This window comes from Salvelinus alpinus, chromosome 9 (genome assembly GCF_045679555.1).
Source record: "Salvelinus alpinus chromosome 9, SLU_Salpinus.1, whole genome shotgun sequence".
Lineage (NCBI taxonomy): Eukaryota > Metazoa > Chordata > Actinopteri > Salmoniformes > Salmonidae > Salvelinus > Salvelinus alpinus.
This window is the reverse complement of record NC_092094.1, coordinates 40,409,101-40,428,864: the sequence shown is the minus strand read 5'-3', so window position 1 is coordinate 40,428,864 and position 19,764 is coordinate 40,409,101. Positions and strand designations below refer to the sequence as shown.

At 42.7% G+C, this 19,764-nt stretch overlaps 1 protein-coding gene across 2 annotated transcripts in view; it reads left to right on the top strand.

Annotated features, from left to right (window-relative positions):
• The first annotated feature begins 1,258 nt into the window (after window positions 1–1,258).
• LOC139530054 (zinc finger protein ZFPM1-like) overlaps window positions 1,259–19,764 on the top strand; it is an 84,322-nt gene continuing 65,816 nt past the window's right edge. Inside the window, exon 1 of one of the 2 annotated variants that reach the window (XM_071326103.1) lies at window positions 1,259–1,701. In XM_071326103.1, the coding sequence (XP_071182204.1) occupies window positions 1,662–1,701 (40 nt within the window). In that variant the 5' untranslated portion in view covers window positions 1,259–1,661. The remainder of the gene's footprint in view (window positions 1,702–19,764) is intronic. The other variant, XM_071326104.1, reaches the window with a different exon arrangement.

Genomic DNA, 19,764 nt, shown 5'->3' with positions numbered 1-19,764 from the left:
GTTGTTTTCCTGACACCACACTCCGAGTGCCCTCACCTCCTCCCTGTCTTGTCGTTGTTGGTAATCAAGCCCACTACTGTTGTGTCACCTGCAAACTTGATGATTGAGTTGGAGGCATGCATTGCCACGCAGTCATGGGTGAACAGGGAGTGCAGGAGGGGGCTGAGCACACACCCTTATGGGGCCCCAGTATTGAGCATCAGCGAAGTGGAGATGTTGTTTCCTATCTTCACCACCTGGAGGCAGTCCGATCAGAAAGTCCAGGACCCAATTGCACAGGGTGGGGTTGAGACCCAGGGCCTCAAGCTTAATGATGAGCTTGGAGGGTAGTATGGTGTAGAATGCTGAGCTGTAGTCAATGAACAGCATTCTTACATAGGTATTCCTCTTGTCCAGATGGGATAGGGCAGTGTGCAGTGTGATGGTGATTGCATCGTCTGTGTACATGTTGGGGTGGTATGCAAACTGAAGTGGGTCTAGGGTAGCAGGTAAGGTGGAGGTGACATGATCCTTGACTAGTCTCTCAAAGCACTTTATGATGACAGAAGTGAGCGTTACGGGGTGATAGTCATTTAGTTCAGTTATCTTTGCCTTCTTGGGTACAGGAACAATGGTGGCCATCTTGAAGCACGTGGTGACAGCAGACTGGGATAGGTAGCGATTGAATATGCTCGTAAACACACCAGCCAGCGGGTCTGCGCATGCTCTGAGTACGAAGCTAGGGACGCCGTCTGGTCCAGCAGCCTTGCGAGGGTTAACACGTTTAAATGTCTTACTCAGGTCGGCCACGGAGAAGGAGAGGGGGGACCCGCAGTCCTTGGTAGCGGGCTGTGTCGGTGGCACTGTATTATCCTAAAATACTTTCCTTATGCAAGGTTTCCCATGTCTTCATTTCTCAACAACAATTTTTTTTTCATAACTGTCTGTCATCTTGTAGGCAAATTACAAGGGATGAACTATTAGGCTTATAGTTTGTACATTATAAAAATAGGCTACAGATTTGCTGTGAATCATAGGCTACTATTGCCAGATTATGCAATTATAAATGCCAGAATCTCTTCCGTGTTTGATAAACCTTCCAGATAAACCTAGATAAGTTTAGATAAACAGTCAAAATAAACGTAATAAATGGATAAAATCAAAGTAGGTATACAATCAAGGATTTGGGGGCCTACTGTTGACGCCCATCATCGAGACGCTATACCCTACGTCAGACGCAGGTGGCGTTAGAGGGGCGTGTCATGTAGCCATATCAGCTGTAGTGTTTAGTGTCATGCTCGCGCTCCATTGATACTGGCTGCCAGTACTAGAGCGTGGAGCGGACTAGGGAAAAACATAAAGGAAAAACGAAAACAATCAAGCGGCAACATTTAATACAATAATGATAGCGACACAACTGCATGCACTGGCATCCCTTCGGTGACAGGCAAGACATCACAAGGAAGAGGAGGAAGAGCTAGGAGAAGACCGCACATCTGGGAAGACATTTAAAAGTAACTAAAGCTTACTTGACCACAGGTAGTTATCGCGCGTCAAAGAATATCAAAGTGCAGGTCATGCGGATATCTCCGGGTGGAGATCGAGCTGTGTTTCATTGCTAGTAGAGTTCTTCTTGGGAAGAAGATCACTTCTTTTCAGCTGAACAAGAACAGGGGAAAGCCATGTCCAGAAGAAAGCAGAGCAAACCCCGGCAGATCAAACGTAAGAACAAATAAGTTCACATTTATCTTTAAAGCGGCAATCAGCTGTTGAAACAATAACAAAGCGAGATACCCGCTACTGTTTCGCTAAACAACTGAGGGATGGGGCTGGATAAATGGGGTGGGTATAATTTGCGGAACGTTCCAACAGGAATATGTTCCAAAAACTTCGTAAATAACAAGGTTGCCAACAAACAACGCATACAAAGTTGTATAGCGGCCGAATAAGATAGCGGGTAGGGAGTGGGCTATTTCATTAAGTTTTCACTCACCACGTTTATTTCCCGAAAAATGTCTCTGGTAGCATATGGACAAACATTAATAATAAGCTACGGGTTGAGTTGATGCCTATTCGGCAGCTAGTTAGCTAGGTGACTTGATCATGTTACTTTGTATGCATTGTTTGTTAGCAACCTTGTGCTTTACGAAGTTTTTGGAACAGATTCCTGTTGGAACGTTCTACAAATTATACCCACCCGGATAAATGTAACCATTCTCAAAGAGCTATGGATGCAAGGAGGGATCATTATAGTTGTAACCATGTTTTGAGGCTATACAGCATTTGTTTACAAGTACTTTGTTTACAAACATTGGAATATCTCAAAACAAGCTTATATTTTGTGTTCTGATGGGGTACAGGAGTTGAACTAATCTCATGAGGCATGTATAAATTATATTCTTCAAGAATCAAAGGGTAAATATTGATTTATAAGTTAACAAAATGTATGTAGCTACTGCAGATTTTCCCTTTAAGTGTCATTGTGCAGTTGTGAGTGTGAAATATATACATTGACAGGTGTTGACAGGTTTGTGAAATTCAGCAGTGACCAAAATAATATTTCTAGCATTTACCTGCAAACCTAATTTAAAAATGTTATTATGTAACAATATATTTTTAAAGAATTTTGTGGGAATGTGCATTGTTTTTTCATTTTGTGTAGGGTAGCCAACAGTTTTAATGATAGCCTAGGCTACTGACACAAACCAATTCAAAATATAGTCAGCTAGCATAATATTGAGCACGTAGGCTAGCCTACTATTATAAATGCTAAATAGGCCCTACTATAGCATATATGATCAAAATGGTTTCAAAATAATGTCATGTTTTATTTTAAATGTGATGTAAAGCACATCTCACTCAGTGGCAAGCAACATCTGCAGGCTCTCCAGCTCAACTCACCACGGTGAGAGTGTGCAATAAATTATTAAACAATGTGATACATCATAGAGTGAAAGCTATTATTCTTTTAGATCTAGGCTAGGTTACATTTGAAAAATGGTTAATGCGGTCTATCGCAGTAGGTTTAAACATTGTGTTACCTAATTAGTTAGGGCCATTTAGCCTAACTTGCAGTCTCTCTTTACTTTATTTACAGTTGCTGTAGGCTTAATAAAAAGTTGAATTTGCTCTTTTAAAAACATTTTGTCCATTGGCAACTGAACTGAAACAGTGGTTTCCTGTTTAATTCTGTTATGGAAACGTCACTGTTCTCTGAAAAAGGCGATGTGAACGCAGATATACAGCGATCCGATCTCAGCCGAGATAAAGATTAAAATGTGATATTTTTTTTATTTGTTTTCTGTCTGAGGCTGCTCTGAGGCTGACGTTGCATTTTCCCTCGGCTTTGCTGTTCTTTTTCCAGAGATGGGGCGTCAGATAGCGCGCCTAGCTGATCTTGCCTGCTGATAGTGGGTTACAATAGGATTTTTTTTCATCTATCCTTTTAACTCCATAATGCATAGGCTTCCATTTAAAATTGTTTTTATTTTGGTCTGGTGCTTGGTCTCCTTGCTTGACAAGTTCTTCCTGTTTACAAAATGTGTGAAGGTTTGCATGATTATGCAGTTAATGAAAATATTAATCATATTTACTCTCTCTCTCACACACACCCTCACTTACTGACTACTGCTGAGAAGTTGTTTTGCTCTGGTGCCAGGCGCTGTTTCAGCTCTTCATCCAGAAGAGATGCCTTGGTCTGATAAACACAGTAGCAATATCTTGGAGGTTGAGTTTGAAAGCGACTCTTGAAAAGGAAAGAGAAATCACATAAGGTAACATTAGTAAACGTTAAGCACTGTGTGTAAAGTGCGCATAAAAAGCTTCTAGTAAAAGGCACACCATTGGGCGTTCATGCCAATGGCCCAAATCTACTCCAAATAGGATCTGCAACATGCCATCATCAAAGCAGCCACTGGAAAAGGCTACATGATAGTGAGAGGTTTTAAAGTCTTTGACTATAAGTCAAATCCTCTTCATGTTATGTTGTTGATGTTCTGTAGGCTAGCTAGTTGTAATTTCAATAATACAAAAAAACAATATTTGTTATTTCCTTTTCATAGTGGTCTATCAATAGTGTTCTATCAACTGATCACACATCAGTCTCGCGTGGAATGTGGATATAGTCCAGACCCTGGAAAGGATGTATGCGTCTCAGGGTTGTCATAGCCTTTGTCTTTATCAGTTCTTACACCATCATGCTTCCCCGGCCTCTTGACGGTGCACAGAGAAACAAGTCCCATGATTCTCTTGTGCCTTGGCAGACATTTTAATGGAGGAGGAGTGGTGATAAAGACTTGGTTGGATTACGTCCACAATATTGTTCCATAAGCATCACAAGCTTGCTTCTTCGTACCAGCCTGTATTTTATGTTATGGTTATAGCACACTTGCTGGAATGATGGTAGCTGCATTTGGAATGATGGTCCAACAACAAATGTTGTGTCCAGCATTACGGAAGCTGAAGCCTAAATTCGGGGTAGATATTTGTCTGCTTCTTTTGTGCGTCATTTTCCCAACGGTGAAGATCTCTCAAACTGATTATCCATCCATCCTTGATGGAAAGATATGCATGCAGCCCACTGCATCCGGATCCCAGGGCTTTTATTTTGGCGGTTGAGATGGGAGACAGGATAAGCAGGGCGGCGATCGCTCTCCGATATTATGAGCATGAGACAGATGGAGGCGATTGGGATGGAGCTTGCATTATAATTACATTCGGCTGCTGCATTCTCATCTTTGTCGTGTTTGTGGTGTTGTTTGGGACTAGCTGGGTGTATCTCTAGATACTTTAAAAAGTGGGAGAAGAGGATAAGACCAGAAACAGGGATGGCAGGTCTGATAAGGCAACAACAAAAAGAGCCTGGAATACAGACATGGTAGATGGATGTGTTGTAGATTTAAAAGCAGGCAGCTTCCCCTCAGATGTGCAGGGCTGATAAGGCCGCCTGCTGATCACTGGTAGATAAGCTCAGGCAGATCCACAGATACAGCTGTAGCTCTCTCTGCAGCTCTGCCCCCATGACATCACGGATAAAGCTCAGAGGTCACCATGAATAATGCACGGCCTCCTATAGAAACCATGATGTCATGTCTATAGGTTCAGCCACCTCTGAATTACCCATTGACCTTATCTCTTCAGACCATGGAAGTTTATTTATGCATCAACTTTTTAATTGAGATTTTATATTTGTAACATTTGTATGGATGATTGTAACCCTTTTCTATATTATCTGACATACTTTTAACTTTCTGGGACACATGACAGTTTCATAGTTATACAATTGAAACATTTATCCAATCTTCCCAAGCCAGTACCAAAAACAAACACTGTGTCAGACAAACACACACACTCATAAACCCATATGCCCATATATACACACAGTGCCTTGGTGGCTTTCTCTTGTGTGTTTTTCCTTATTTGTTCTGCTTTTAGCTCGATGTGAACTTTTGATAAGCCCTGGGGGCCGATCTCCGGTGCAGATAGAGATTGCCAAGTATGATTAGAGTTGTTATCAGCACAGAACAGGCAGGAGCTAAGACTCCACTGCAATAGCAAAGCGACACGTAGGAGCAGCAAGGCCTGGACCCTGGCAATCAGTTCCACCGTTAATGTGATTAATGTTGTTGTATAATTAGATGATAGGTGTGAATGCATTTCTCTCCCTCCCTCTCTTTTTCAACCTCATCTTTTTCCCCGCCCCTTTTTTTCCCTAACAAGCATTGTAGTTGATTAATTTAATTAAAACTAATACCACATATTACTCAGTGTAGATTCCATGTAAGATACCATTGAGATGCAGGGAAATGTGTGTTCATTGATGATTATCTTGAATGTGTTTTTTTTGGGCGAAAAATGAAGAGCACTATACTGATACTGCTAAAAGGAGAGAAAAGTACAGCATCAGCATAATGCTAAAAGTGGTTGATTTTTCTACCTATTAGATGATGACAGATTAAGTTGGAATTGAGATGGTTTTAAATAGTCTGTTCAGTTTGAGAATATTCTTTTTAGGGATTTGCTCATTTTGTTGGTGTTGGGTTGTGTGTATCAGTTTCTTTTGCTCTTACGTTATGGTCTATAGAGCTGATGACTGTGAACAGTGTTATTGGAATGGGTGAGTGGCCTGTTAGTGGAGGGAAGTTGGCAGGGTTACAGAGGAAATGTTGCCTGTTTGGTGTGTGGATGAGTTATTACACCTTCCTGCTATTTACTCTGGGGATCGTGTAGCGTGAATTGTAATGCTCTGCTCTTTGGCCCCCCTGGAGCCATTGTAAACGGTTTCACCTCTGACCTCTGAGGCAAGAATCGCCTATAAAGAGAGAATACTTACTTAAAGGCCCAGTGCAGTCAACCAGATTTCTGTGTTTTTATATAATATATATATATATATATATATAAAAAAAACACAGAAAAATCTCTATATATATATATATATATATACACTGCTCAAAAAAATAAAGGGAACACTTAAACAACACAATGTAACTCCAAGTCAATCACACTTCTGTGAAATCAAACTGTCCACTTAGGAAGCAACACTGATTGACAATAAATGTCACATGCTGTTGTGCAAATGGAATAGACAAAAGGTGGAAATTATAGGCAATTAGCAAGACACCCCCAATAAAGGAGTGGTTCTGCAGGTGGTGACCACAGACCACTTCTCAGTTCCTATGCTTCCTGGCTGATGTTTTGGTCACTTTTGAATGCTGGCGGTGCTTTCACTCTAGTGGTAGCATGAGACGGAGTCTACAACCCACACAAGTGGCTCAGGTAGTGCAGCTCATCCAGGATGGCACATCAATGCGAGCTGTGGCAAGAAGGTTTGCTGTGTCTGTCAGCGTAGTGTCCAGAGCATGGAGGCGCTACCAGGAGACAGGAGACGTGGAGGAGGCCGTAGGAGGGCAACAACCCAGCAGCAGGACCGCTACCTCCGCCTTTGTGCAAGGAGGAGCACTGCCAGAGCCCTGCAAAATGACCTCCAGCAGGCCACAAATGTGCATGTGTCTGCTCAAACGGTCAGAAACAGACTCCATGAGGGTGGTATGAGGGCCCGACGTCCACAGGTGGGGGTTGTGCTTACAGCCCAACACCGTGCAGGACGTTTGGCATTTGCCAGAGAACACCAAGATTGGTGTTCTCTGGCAGAAATGAAACAACTGAAGAAATGAACAATGAAACAGCACAGCAAGTAAGTGAAATAAATAGTTTTTGATTATGTTTTACTGCTAATGGGGACATACGTAAATGCCAACCAAATTTTTGGGGGGTGTGTGTGTAAACTTTATTTAACTAGGCAAGTCAGTTAAGAACAAATTCTTATTTGATGGCCTACCCCGGCCAAACCCAGACAACGCTGAGCCAATTGTGCGCCAATCACTGCCAGATGTGATACAGCCTATATTTGAACCAGGGACTGTAGTGACTCCTCTTGCACTGAGATGCGGTGCCTTAGACTGCTGCGTCCATGTGTGTTAACTATTTAACTGTACTAGAATGCTTCAAAGGCCACAAAAATTTTAAACATTGGTTATCGGTATCAGTTTTTTTGGGTCAAGGAAAATATCAAATATCGGCCAAAAATGTCATATCGGTGCATCACTAGTTGTGATGTCGAGATGTTTCTGTTACATGAACTCTGTGATGCATTTATTTGGGCCGCAATTTCTGAGGCTGGTAACTAATGAACTTATCTTCTGCAGCAGAAGGTAACTCTTTGTCTTCCTTTCCTGTGGCGGTCCTCATGAGAGCCAGTTTCATCATAGCGCTTGATGGTTTTTGCAACTGCACTTGAAGAAACTTTGAAAGTTCTTGAAATGTTCCTGATTGACTGACCTTCATGTTTTAAAGTAATGATGGACTGTTTCGCTTTGCTTATTTGAGCTGTTCTTTCCATAATATGGACTTGGTCTTTTACCATTTATTTTTTGTTTACCACCCCTACCTTGTCACAACACAATCGATTGGCTCAAATGCATTAAGAAGGAAAGAAATTCCACAAATGAACTTTTTTTTATCTCATGAAGCTGGTTGAGAGAATGCCAAGTGTGTGCAAAGCTGTCGTCAAGGAAAAGGGCTACTTTGAAGAATTTGAAATCTAAAATATATTTTGATTTGTTTAACACTTTTTTGGTTACTACATGATTCCATATGTGTTAGTTTTGATGTCTTCAGTATTATCCTACAATGTAGTAAAAATAAAGGTGTGTCCAAACCTTTGACTGGTATTACAGAGTTAAAGTTTTGAACAATTACATTTCTTACAAATTTGAGTGAGACAACCTTAGAGAGGAATGCTATTTATGTTACACTGCAGCTCTTCCAAGTTAAAGTAAGCTTTCGGTTTTATTAAATTATTGCCACCGGTGCAACTGCTAAACTTGTTGCTGTACACTGTACTGTGTGATTATACACATGGATTGTCAGTTTACTTACGCCCTTTAATTCTAGTAGATATCTTGACTATGACATTGGCTAATATGGTGTCAGCGATGTAGGCTGTGTAGTGGTTAATGTTAGCAGTTATGGTATGAAGGTTTGGGTTGGAGAGGTTATCAGGGGTGTATTAATTCTGCCGACTCTGTTGCAAAACTTTTTTTTAAACGGAATGAAACCAGGATGGACCTACCTGAATTTGTCCTATAGAAACTGTAGTTTTTGTTCCATTTGCAACTGTTTGGGCTAATAACTACACCAGAGATCACCATGATGCAGCAAGAGTGTTTAAGCCAGCAGCATACCACCCTGCATCCCACTGCTGGCTTGCTTCTGAAGCTAAGCAGGGTTGGTCCTGGTCAGTCCCTGGATGGGAGACCAGATACTGTTGGCAGTGGTGTTGGAGAGCCAGTAAGAGGCACCCTTTCATCTGGTCTAAAAAAATATATCCCAATGCTTCAGGGCAGTGATTGGAGACGTTGCCCTGTGTAGGGTGCCGTCTTTCAGATGGGATGTTAATCGGGTGTCCTGACTCTCTGTGGTCACTAAAGAGCCCATGGCACTTATCGTAAGAGTTTTGGTGTTAACTCCGGTGTCCTGGCTAAATTCCCCATCTGGACTTCATACCATCATGGCCACCTAATCATCCCCAACTTACAATTGGCTCATTCACTCCCCCTCCTGTCTCCTGTAACTATTCCCCAGGTCGCTGCTGTAAATGAGAATGTGTTCTCAGTCAATTTACCTGCTAAAATAAGGGGAAAATATAACATAAAATGCATTATTGAATGTGTTGCTATCCATGTTTCCATCCAACCATTTCATGCGGATTAATTACTTCATGCATGAAAAAAGTCAAGACCGGGTTGATGGAAACATGAAATGCCAGCAGACAATTTGTTGGTTCGACATTGTGGGATCTTTTTATGTTGGTAAAATGAATTATGTGAGAAATGGTTAGGTGATTGAAGTACTATGTACATGAAGATGGGGGCTGAAAAGCAGAATGTCCAGGTAGCTGTTTAATTAACTGTTAAGAAGTCTTATGGCTTTGGGGTAGAAGTTGGTCTCAGACTTGGCGGTTCGCTACTGCTTGCCATATGGTAGCAGAGACAATAGACTGACTTGGGTGGTTGGAGTCTGACAATTTTTAGGGCCTCCTTCTGACATGGCCTGGTATAGAGGTCCTGGATGGCAGGGAGCTTGGCCCCAGTGATGTACTGAGCCGTATGCAATATGTTCTCAATGGTGCAACTGTATAACTTTTTGAAGATCTGAGGGCCCATGCCAAATTGTTGTTGAGCCCTCTTCACGACTGTGTTGGTGTGTTTGGACCATGATAGATCCTTAGTGATTGGACACTGAGGAACTTGAACCTCCCGACCATCTCCACTAAAGCCCCCTTGATATGAATGGGGGCTTGCGCCACAATCAGCTCCTTTGTCTTGCCTACTTTGAGGGAGCGGTTGTCCTGGCAATGCACTGCCAGGTCTCTGACCTCCTCGCTGTAGGCTGTCTCGTCGTCGTCGGTGATCAGGCCTTCCACCACTGTGTTGTGCGCTAACTTAATGATGTTGTTGGAGTCGTGTGCAGCAACGCAGTCGTGGAGGAACCGGCAGTACAGGAGGTGGCTAAGCACGCACCCCTGAGTGGGCCCCTGTGTTGAGGGTCAGCGTGGCGGATGTGTTGTTGTCTACCCTCACAACCTGGGGGCGTCCCATCAAAGTCCAGTATACAGTTGCAGAGGGAGGCGTTTAATCCCAGGGTCCTTAACTTGGTGATGAGCTTGGAGGGCAGTATGGTGTTGAATGCTGAGTTGTAGTCAACAGCATTCTCACGTAGGTGTTCCTTTTGTCCAGGTGGGAAAGGGCAATGTGGTGCGCAATAGAGATTGCGTGATCTGTTGGAGTTGGTCCAGGGTGTCGGAATGATGGTGTTGATGTGAGCCATTGCGAGCCTTTCAAAGCATTTCATGGCTACAGATGTGAGTGATAAAATAGTCATTTAGAAAGGTTAACTTGTCTTTCTTGGGCACAGGGTGGTCTGCTTGAAACTTGGGTATTACAGACTGGGTCAGGAAGAGGTTAAAAATGTCAGTGAAGACACTTGCTAACTGGTAAGCGCATGCTCCGTCCTGGTATTTTGTCTGGCCCTGCGGCCTTGTGAATGTTGACCTGTTTTAAAGTTCTTACTCGCATCAGCTACCGAGAGCGTGATCACACTGTCGTCCGGTACATCTGGTGCTCTCATGCAGTTCGGTGTTGCTAGCCTCGAAGCGAGCATAGAAGGTGTTATTTAGCTTGTCTGGTAGGCTTGCGCCACTGGACAGCTCGGCTGGGTTTTCCTTTGTAATCCGTGATAGTCTGCAAGTTCTGCAACATTTGACGAGAGTCAGTGCCGGTGTAGTAGGATTAAATTTTGGTCCTGTCTTGAAACTTTGCCTGTTTGATGGTTCGTCGGAAGGCGTAGCGGTATTTCTTAAAACGTCCGTATTTGTGTCACACACACACGCATACATTTACATTCCTTCACACTCTTCACATACGCTGCTGCTACTCTGTTTATCTATGCATAGTCACTTTACCTCTACCTGCATGTTAATAATACCTCAATTACCTCGACTAACCTGTACCCCGGCACCTTGACTCGGTACCGGTAACCCTTGTATATAGCATCTTTAGTTACATTTTATTGTGTTACTGTTTTTCCTTTAGTTTATTTAGCACATTTCTTACTTACATTTGAAAAACACTGTGTTGTCGGTTAACTTCTTTGGGGTCGATGTCCCATCCAGCATCTTCACAAGGTACTTTGCTGTTGTTCTGAGATTGATTTGCACTTTTCGCACCAAAGTAAGTTCATTTCTAGGAGACAGAACGTGTCTACTTCCTGAGCGGTATGACAGCTGCGTGGTCCCATGGTGTTTACACTTGCGTACTATTGTTTGTACAGATGAACGTGGTACCTTCAGGCGTTGGGAAATTGCTCCCAAGGATGAAACAGACTTGAGGAGGTCCACAATTTTTTTCTGAGGTCTTGGCTGATTTCTTTTGATTTTACCCATGATGTCAAGCAAAGAGGCACTGAGTTTGAAGGTTGACCTTGAAATGCATCCACAGGTACACCTCCAATTGACTCAAATTATGTCAATTAGCCTATCAGAAGCTTCTAAAGCCATGACATCCTTTTCTGGAATTTTCCAAGCTGTTTAAAGGCACAGGCAACTTAGTGTATGTAAACTTCTGACCCACTGGAATTGTGATACAGTGAATTGTAAGTGAAATAATCTGTCTGTAAACAATTGTTGGAAAAATTAACAAGAAATTTGTGGAGTGGTTGAAAAACGAGTTTTAATGACTCCAACCTAAGTGTATGTAAACTTCCGACTTCAACTGTATATCCACAGTAAAACGAGTTTTATATCGACATAACCTGAAAGGCCTCTCAGCAAGGAAGAAGCCACCGCTCCAAAACTGCCATAAAAAAGCCAGACTACAGTTTGCAACTGCACATGGGGACAAAGATCGTACTTTTTGGAGAAATGTCCTCTGTTCTGATGGAACAAAATAGAATCGTTATGTTTGGAGGAAAAAGGGGGAGGCTTGCAAGCCGAAGAACACCATCCCAACCGTGAAGCACGGGGGTGGCTGCATCATGTTGTGGGGGTGCTTTGCTGCAGGAGGGACTAGTGCACTTCACAAAATAGATGGCATTATGAGGGAGGAAAATTATGAGTAATTAAAATTACATCTCAAGACATCAGTCAGGAAGTTAAAGCTTGGTCGCAAATGGGTCTTCCAAATGGGTAATGACCCCAAGAATACTTCCAAAGTTGTGGAAAAATGGGTTAAGGACAACAAAGTCAAGGTATTGGAGTGGGCATCACAAAGCCCTGACCTCATCCTATAGAACATTTGTGGGCAGAACTGAAAAAGTGTGTGCGAGCAAGGAGGCCTACAAACCTGACTCAATTACACAAGCTCTGTCAGGAGGAATGGGCCAAAATTCACCCAACTTATTGTGGGTGAATTTACCCAAAATGTTTGACCCAAGTTAAACAATTTAAAGGCAATGCTACCAAATACTAATTGAGTGTATGTAAACTTCTGACCCACTGGGAATGTGATGAAAGAAATAAAAGCTGAAATAAATAATTCTCTCTACTATTATTCTGACATTTCACATTCTTAAAATAAAGTGGTGATCCTAACTGACCTAAGACAGGGAATTTTTACTAGGATTAAATGTCAGGAATTGTGAAAAATTTGATTTTAAAAATTTATTTGGCTAAGGTGTATGTACACTTCCGACTTCAACTGTATATGCTGACTCGGTGAGCGAGTTTGTAAGGAAGTGTATAGGAGATGTTGTACCCACTGTGACTATTAAAACCTTCCCTATCCAGAAACCGTGGATTGAAGGCAGCATTCGTGCAATCGCAATTGTGAAAAACGGACTTTAAATGTATTTTGTAATGTGTATGTAAACTTACGACTTCAACTGTACATACGTTCACTGTGGGGACTACGTCGTCAATGCTCTTATTAATGAAGCCATTGACTGAAGTGGTAAACTCCTCAATGCCATCGGATGAATGCCGTTACATACAGTGCATTCGGAAAGTATTCGGAGCCCTTGACTTTTTTCACATTTTGTTACAGCCTTATTCTGAAATTGATTAATGACAAAGCAAAAAGCAGGTTTTTAGGAATTTTTGCTAATTTATAAAAAATAAAAATATCACATTTACTTAAGTATTCAGACCCTGTACTCAGTACTTTGTTGAAGCACCATTGGCAGTGGTTACAGCCTCAAGTCTGCATGGGTATGACACTACAAGCTTGGCACACGTGTATTTGGGGAGTTTCTCCCATTCTTCTCTGCAGATCCTCTCAAGCTCTGTCAGGTTGGATGGGGAGCGTCGCTGCACAGCTATTTTCAGGCCTCCAGAGATGATCGATTGGGTTCAAGTCCGGGCTCTGGCTGGGCCACTCAAGGACATTCAGAGATTTTTTTCCGAAGACACCCCTGCGTTGTCTTGGCTGTGTGTTTAGGGTCAATTGTCCTGTTGGAAGGTGAACCTTCACCCCAGTCTGAGGTTCGCTTAGCATCCGCTTCATCGCACCACATCCGTATTGAGTGCATCACCCGTACGTCCTGTTGGAGTTTTTCTTGTAAGCAGGAATTAAGAGGATGGAGTTATGGTCAGATTTGCTAAATAGAGGGCGAGCGTTGTATGCGTCTCTGTGTGTAGAGGGGATCTAGAGTTTAATTTTTTGCACAGGAGACATGCTGGTCTCCTGTGCAAACCTAGAAATTAGGTTTCCCTGCATTAAAATCCTCAGCCATTAGGAGCGCCGCATCTAGGTGAGCATTTTCTTGTTTTCTTATGGCCTTTTACAGCTTGTTGAGTGTGGTCTTAGTGCGAGCATCGGTTTGTGGTGGTAAATAGATGGCTACAAAAATGTTGATGGAAAGTCTCTTGGTAGATAGTGTGGTCTACACCAGGCCATTCTAACTCCGGTGAGCAGATCCTTGAGGCTTCCTTAATATTAGAGACTGTGCACCAATTGTTGTCGACCAAGTGACACACCACCTCTCTCCTCAGCTTACCGGACGCAGCTGTTCTGTCCTGACGATTTATAGAAAAAACAGCTAGATTTATATTGTATATTCTATGTCATTGTTCAGCCACAACTCAGTGAAACATAGTATATTTCAGTTCTTCAGATCACGTTGATAGGATAGTCTTGAAAGGAGCTCATCCAGTTTATTTTCTAGTGCTTGCATGTTTCTCAATACAACGGAGGGTAATGGCAACTTATGCACTCGCCGTTGCAGTCTCGTTACATATCTTTCATGCCGACCCCTATAGCTCCGCCTCCTCCGAGTGACCGGGCTTTGGGCCTGGTCTGGGATGAGCATTATGTCATTAGCCTTCAATTTGTTGAAGTAGAAGTCCTCATCCAAATCAAGGTCAGTAATCGCTGTTTTGATGTCCAGAAGCTCTTTTCGGTCATATGAAACAATGGCCAAAACATTATGTACAGCATTGGTTTTGGATCAGAGCACAAAAAAAACACACAATATAGCACAATTGGTCAGGAGGCCGTAAAACGGCGGCCATCCCCTCCGGCGCCACTATTTCCAATTATATCCATAATAGTCTCATGTAGGTATCTGTGAGCTGTTGGTTAGATTGCCAATGCCTAGGCCAGAGTGGGCACATTTGATGTATACCGCAACAGTTTTTGTGACAAAACCATCAGTAGGGTTGAAAACGCAATGGAAACCCATTTAACCTGTATTTTTCATTCTGTACATGGGAATTCAATGGCAAAATATATTTTTATGTGCACTACGTCATCAGGCACAGCCTTTTTATCTGCAAAAAGTCAGTTTGATGTAAACACATCTCTGGTGGGGAAAATGTGCATAATGTTTTATGCAGATTTTAGAATATTCACATGAAAATCTGTTGCAAATTGGATGGAAACCTAGCTACTGTCTGTCACCTTGATTACACCAATTAGCAACCTCATGATGGGTATAGAGCAAATATGTGTATCAGGTAGTAGCCTAAACCTATTGATGTTACATTGAGCTGAGTGAATTGAATATGAATGACAGTCATCCAATATGCTGTAATGGAAATAAAGCCATGCCCTAAACCTAAACGGCACCGACCGCCACTGATTACTACACTATGAGGTTGGAGTAATACTGTGAAATTGTGAAAATGATGATAATGCGGTTTGAAAATACCAGCTGAAAATGTTATCCTTTTTCATTGGGATGTAGTTTTGGCCTGTCTGGTGACATCACTAAGTGGTAAATTAGTTAATAGACCAATAAGAAAGAGTTCCAAACTTCTCTGCTAAAACATAGTGTCTTAATAGGGTGTTAGGCCACCATGAGCCAGAACAGCTTCAATGCATCTTGGCATAGATTCTACAAGTGTCTGGAACTCTATTGGAGGGATGCAACACCATTCTTCTAAGAGAAATTCCATAATTTGGTGTTTTGTTGAAGGTGGTGGGAAACGCTGTCTCAGACACCGCTCCCATAAGTGTTCAATTGGGTTGAGATCTGGTGACTGAGATCTGCTATAGTATATGGTTTATCGTTTTCATGCTCATCAAAGCATTCAGTGACCACTCGTGCCCTGTGGACGGGGGCATTGCCATCCTAAGGAGGTGTAGCCAAAATAAAGGCCTGCGCAGCATTTTTATACATGACCCTAATCATAATGTAATGTTAATTGCTTAATTTACTCAGGAACCACGCGGAACCACACCTGTGTGGAAGCACCTGCTTTCAATATACTTTGTATCCCTCGTTTACTCAAGTGTTTCCTTTATTTTGGCAGTTACCTGTACTTGCAGTAGCCTAATCTTTGTCAAACTATTTACTTTTGCAGTAACTGCTGCTGTGTTTTGTCTTTGGTGTGGTCATATGCCTTCCTGTAGTACAGGTGGACTTTTACCTCCACAACATTAAAGCAAAGAGCCCTTTCCTCAAGTACATAACAGCTGTGTCCCACCTTCCATTCTGAACACAGCTGGTGCTGCTGTCTGTTGTAAGGACTTTTTAATAATGTGTACCTAAACTGTAATTACACTGTACCTGCCTATGTAACAACCAAATGAATACATAGGCGTTAGGGACACATTGCAAAATGAGACCAACAATTCTTTAGTTTTGTGTCCGTTATCCAGTTGATGAGTGATATTTATGTAGGGTATGGTTTGATACGATGACACTTTTTATTCAGGATATGATTGATGGAGTAAGGTTGTGTGGGTGTTGTATGTTAGATCTTTACATTGATATATTGTCTTGATGCAGAGGTTTGGATAGAGATGGTGTTTCTATGTGTGTCCTGGGTAGCCGTTGGCCACATGGCCATGCTCAGGCTGAGTCGGCAGGCAGGCCGCTGGCTGGGGGGTAGTGTGTGACGCTGTTATGACAAGTTCCCCCTAGCGAAGACGATAATAGAGGCTATTTACTCCTACTGTGTTCAGCGCTCTGTTCGGTTCCGGGGTATAAAAATGCCTGGGCAAACAATCCAGCCTGACCTGCTTTTTATAGCTGGCAGGCAGGTGGAGGGATCGGAGTACAACGGGAACACTGCGGTCCTGCCCCCAACCGTTACTGTGATACGGGATGTACACAGAAGTGTGTCTTCTTGACCTGTAGAATATGATATATGTACAGTATGTTGCATGGACTTATGACTCTACACCCCCACTCAGATCACCCATAACGATCTATATTACACACGTACGTGTACACACACACACACACACACACACACACACACACACACACACACACACACAGTGTGTGTATGAGGAGGAAAATAGACGATAAGAACTGCAGGGCATCAGGGACAAAGGCCCAGAAAGAGGAGATGCTAGACTGCCCCAGGGACCCACCTTAACAGAGGTGGTCTAGACCAGCGGCTCCTCTCACTGTCTGCTCTCATACACTACACTCAGATAGGATGTATCCCATATGGCACCCTTTCTCTGTATAGTGCTCTAGCGGTCAAAAGTAGTGCATTATGTAGGGAAATGGATGCTGTTTGGGATGCAGAGATACACTACACTCCCTGGCCAGTAACTCTCCCTGTCCAGTTGAACTGAGGCAGAAACCAGGGATCAGTAACCCCTCTCTCATGTGTACAGTATGACTCATTCAGGCCAGCCCTGTTATTTGTGAGTGGTCTTAGTCTGGTTTGCTTTGCTCTGTGTAAACCATGTGTGTTCTTGCTCTGTGGCTGATAAGTAACCTGTCAGTCAAAGACAGTTCTCTCGGCGGAGGGGAGGGATTTAGATAGTTGCGGGGCCACAGGTAGTATATCACACGTCATGACGGTGTACTTTTCGGTGTACAGCATGAAATGGGGATGGTTAAGTAAGCTAAGATATGCTCTTGAGTACTCAGTAAAACCATAGGGGAATAGGGATCCAATCAGACCCATATATGGGTTAGGTGGTGTCTTTGTCCACCCCACCCCACTTACTACTAGCCCTCTCCAAGTCCAGTGTCTCTTCACCCCTTCACATTTAGAAGTCTGTCTGATGTGAGGAGAGATGATGTAGTCCAGACATCATGTTACTAACCACTCCCTTTGTTTTCTTCCAATGCCATGCCAAACTATATTTTATATTTTCCCTTTCTTAGTATCTTATTGATACGTGCACGTAATGAAATACCTTATTGTCCTCAGACGAGATGACGGAATAACATGGCAGATTGAGTCAGACAGTATGACCACAGCTGAAACTAATTTCCTTTATATAATGTGTAAATGAAGAAGTTGCCTTCTTGACAATCAATGAACAACAAGAGAGTAAAAATGGGGAAGAGGAAGAGCGGGGAGGGCAATCGGGTAGTTTAACGACTTCCGTTGGCAATCAGATGTCGAACATAATTTTCATCCTTTTAGTACATGAACCCACCTACAGTGTCTGTTTGTAGCCAGTGCAACCTGTGTAGACTATATTGATAATATAGGGGATTAGGAATGTGCACTTTATCTCATGGTTATGTTTCTACTTGTTTTTCCTGGTATTTACAAGGACATTTTGTGATGCCAGTGGGTACTTTCTAAAATAATTTAAAACATTTGGAAAAGGTGCCTAGTGGTTCTTTGTTTTATTAATTATTAATAGATTATTGTTGTGGAATTACCATGTAAAATACTAAGTAAATACCTGATTGCTACTGTAAATTTATTATAATTCCTGTAGTTAGTGTGACCTTGGGCTCCCGAGTGGCGCAGCGGTCTAAGGCATTGCATCTCAGTGCTAGAGGTGTCACTACAGACCCTGGTTCGATTCCAGGCTGTATCACAACCTGCCGTGATTGGGAATCTCATAGGGCGGCACAAAATTAGCCAAGTGTTGTTAGGGTTTGGCCGGGGTAGGCCGTCATTGTAAATAAGAATGTGTTCTTAACTGACTTGCCTAGTTAAATAAAGGTTAAATAAAATTTCATTTTTATTTATCTGTTTTCCAAAACCCTTTATTCTCCTCATTGCTCTCTTTTTCTTCTCTATCTACCAGTCCTACTTTTTATTCACTCTATCTTTATCCTTCATTCTCTTGCAGCAGTCTCTCTCTCTCTCTAGTCAGACCTCTAGCCTCACTGAACCAGGTCTTGGCGGTATGATAATGTGGAAAGTTGAACTGGCCCCATTACAGCTTGGCTGATGGCAGTGCCGATAAGGCTGTTGATAATGGGTGCAGATAGGGCTGACACAGCGGTCCAATAGCCAGCCCTCTCTCCCCCATTATCATTCCTGCCCACCGATGGGCTCCCAGAGCGCTATCTGCTCTCCATTTCCACTCCTGCGACAGATAAGAATGGAAATACTGACTTCATAGCTGACTGATTAAAGTGTCTGCCTTTCTTGATAATACACAGATAAATTATGATTTTTTTTCTCTTTCTCTTCCTCCCTATCACTCTCTCTCTCTCTCTCTCTCTCTCTCTCTCTCTCTCTCTTTCTCCCTCTATCTAGAAAGGGTGGGGTGCGTCAGGGTGAAAAACCTCTCTTTTTAATTTCTCTTTCTTTGTAGGCCTTTTTGAGAGGGAGCAGGGTCGGAGGGGAGGGATAGGGATAGAGTGTATGATGGTAGTATAATTGGGAAAGTTTGAGGGTAGTGTGGAGGTCTATTATAAATCTAGGTTGCGTATGTATACATAATAGCGTCGTGCTGTTTTGGTTGTCTGAGCCATCTATTAGCAGCGAGGCCAGAGGAAACAGTACAGAGCGTGGGCAGCAGCCATATCTACAGCCCAATGAACTCCCATCGGAGTTACAGGCTTTTCCAGGTTGAGTTTTTATCACTGATTGCACCAGTGAGATACCAGGATGATCAGTGATGGATAGACTCCAGCATCCAAATCCTGTAACCCATTTGCTTTTTATCCACATTCCCTATCTTTCCTCTTATTTTTCTCTCTCCCCTTACTCTCTTTCCATCGTTACTCCTGTCGTCTCTCCTCCACTCACCCCTCTCTCCTCTCCTCTGCTCTCCTTCCCTCTCATTAATAGTGTTCCATTAGGAGTGAAATTCCTCCATGCCTCTTCCCATATTGTAATATGATGTCACTCTTCCTGTCTACTGTCTCTTTGTTGTATGTCATAGTTTTGAGTCAGATGAGCTGTTCATGTAGCCTGTAGCACACATAGACACGAGCTAGACAAGAGCTGATTGCACATGGCAACAACTCACTGGCCTATCCCAGTAGTAAAATGTCCCACCCCTCTCTCTGTCAGTGGAATCTGTCCCCACAAGCTTGGGCCCTGTTAGAGCCTCAAAACAGGAAGTGAGT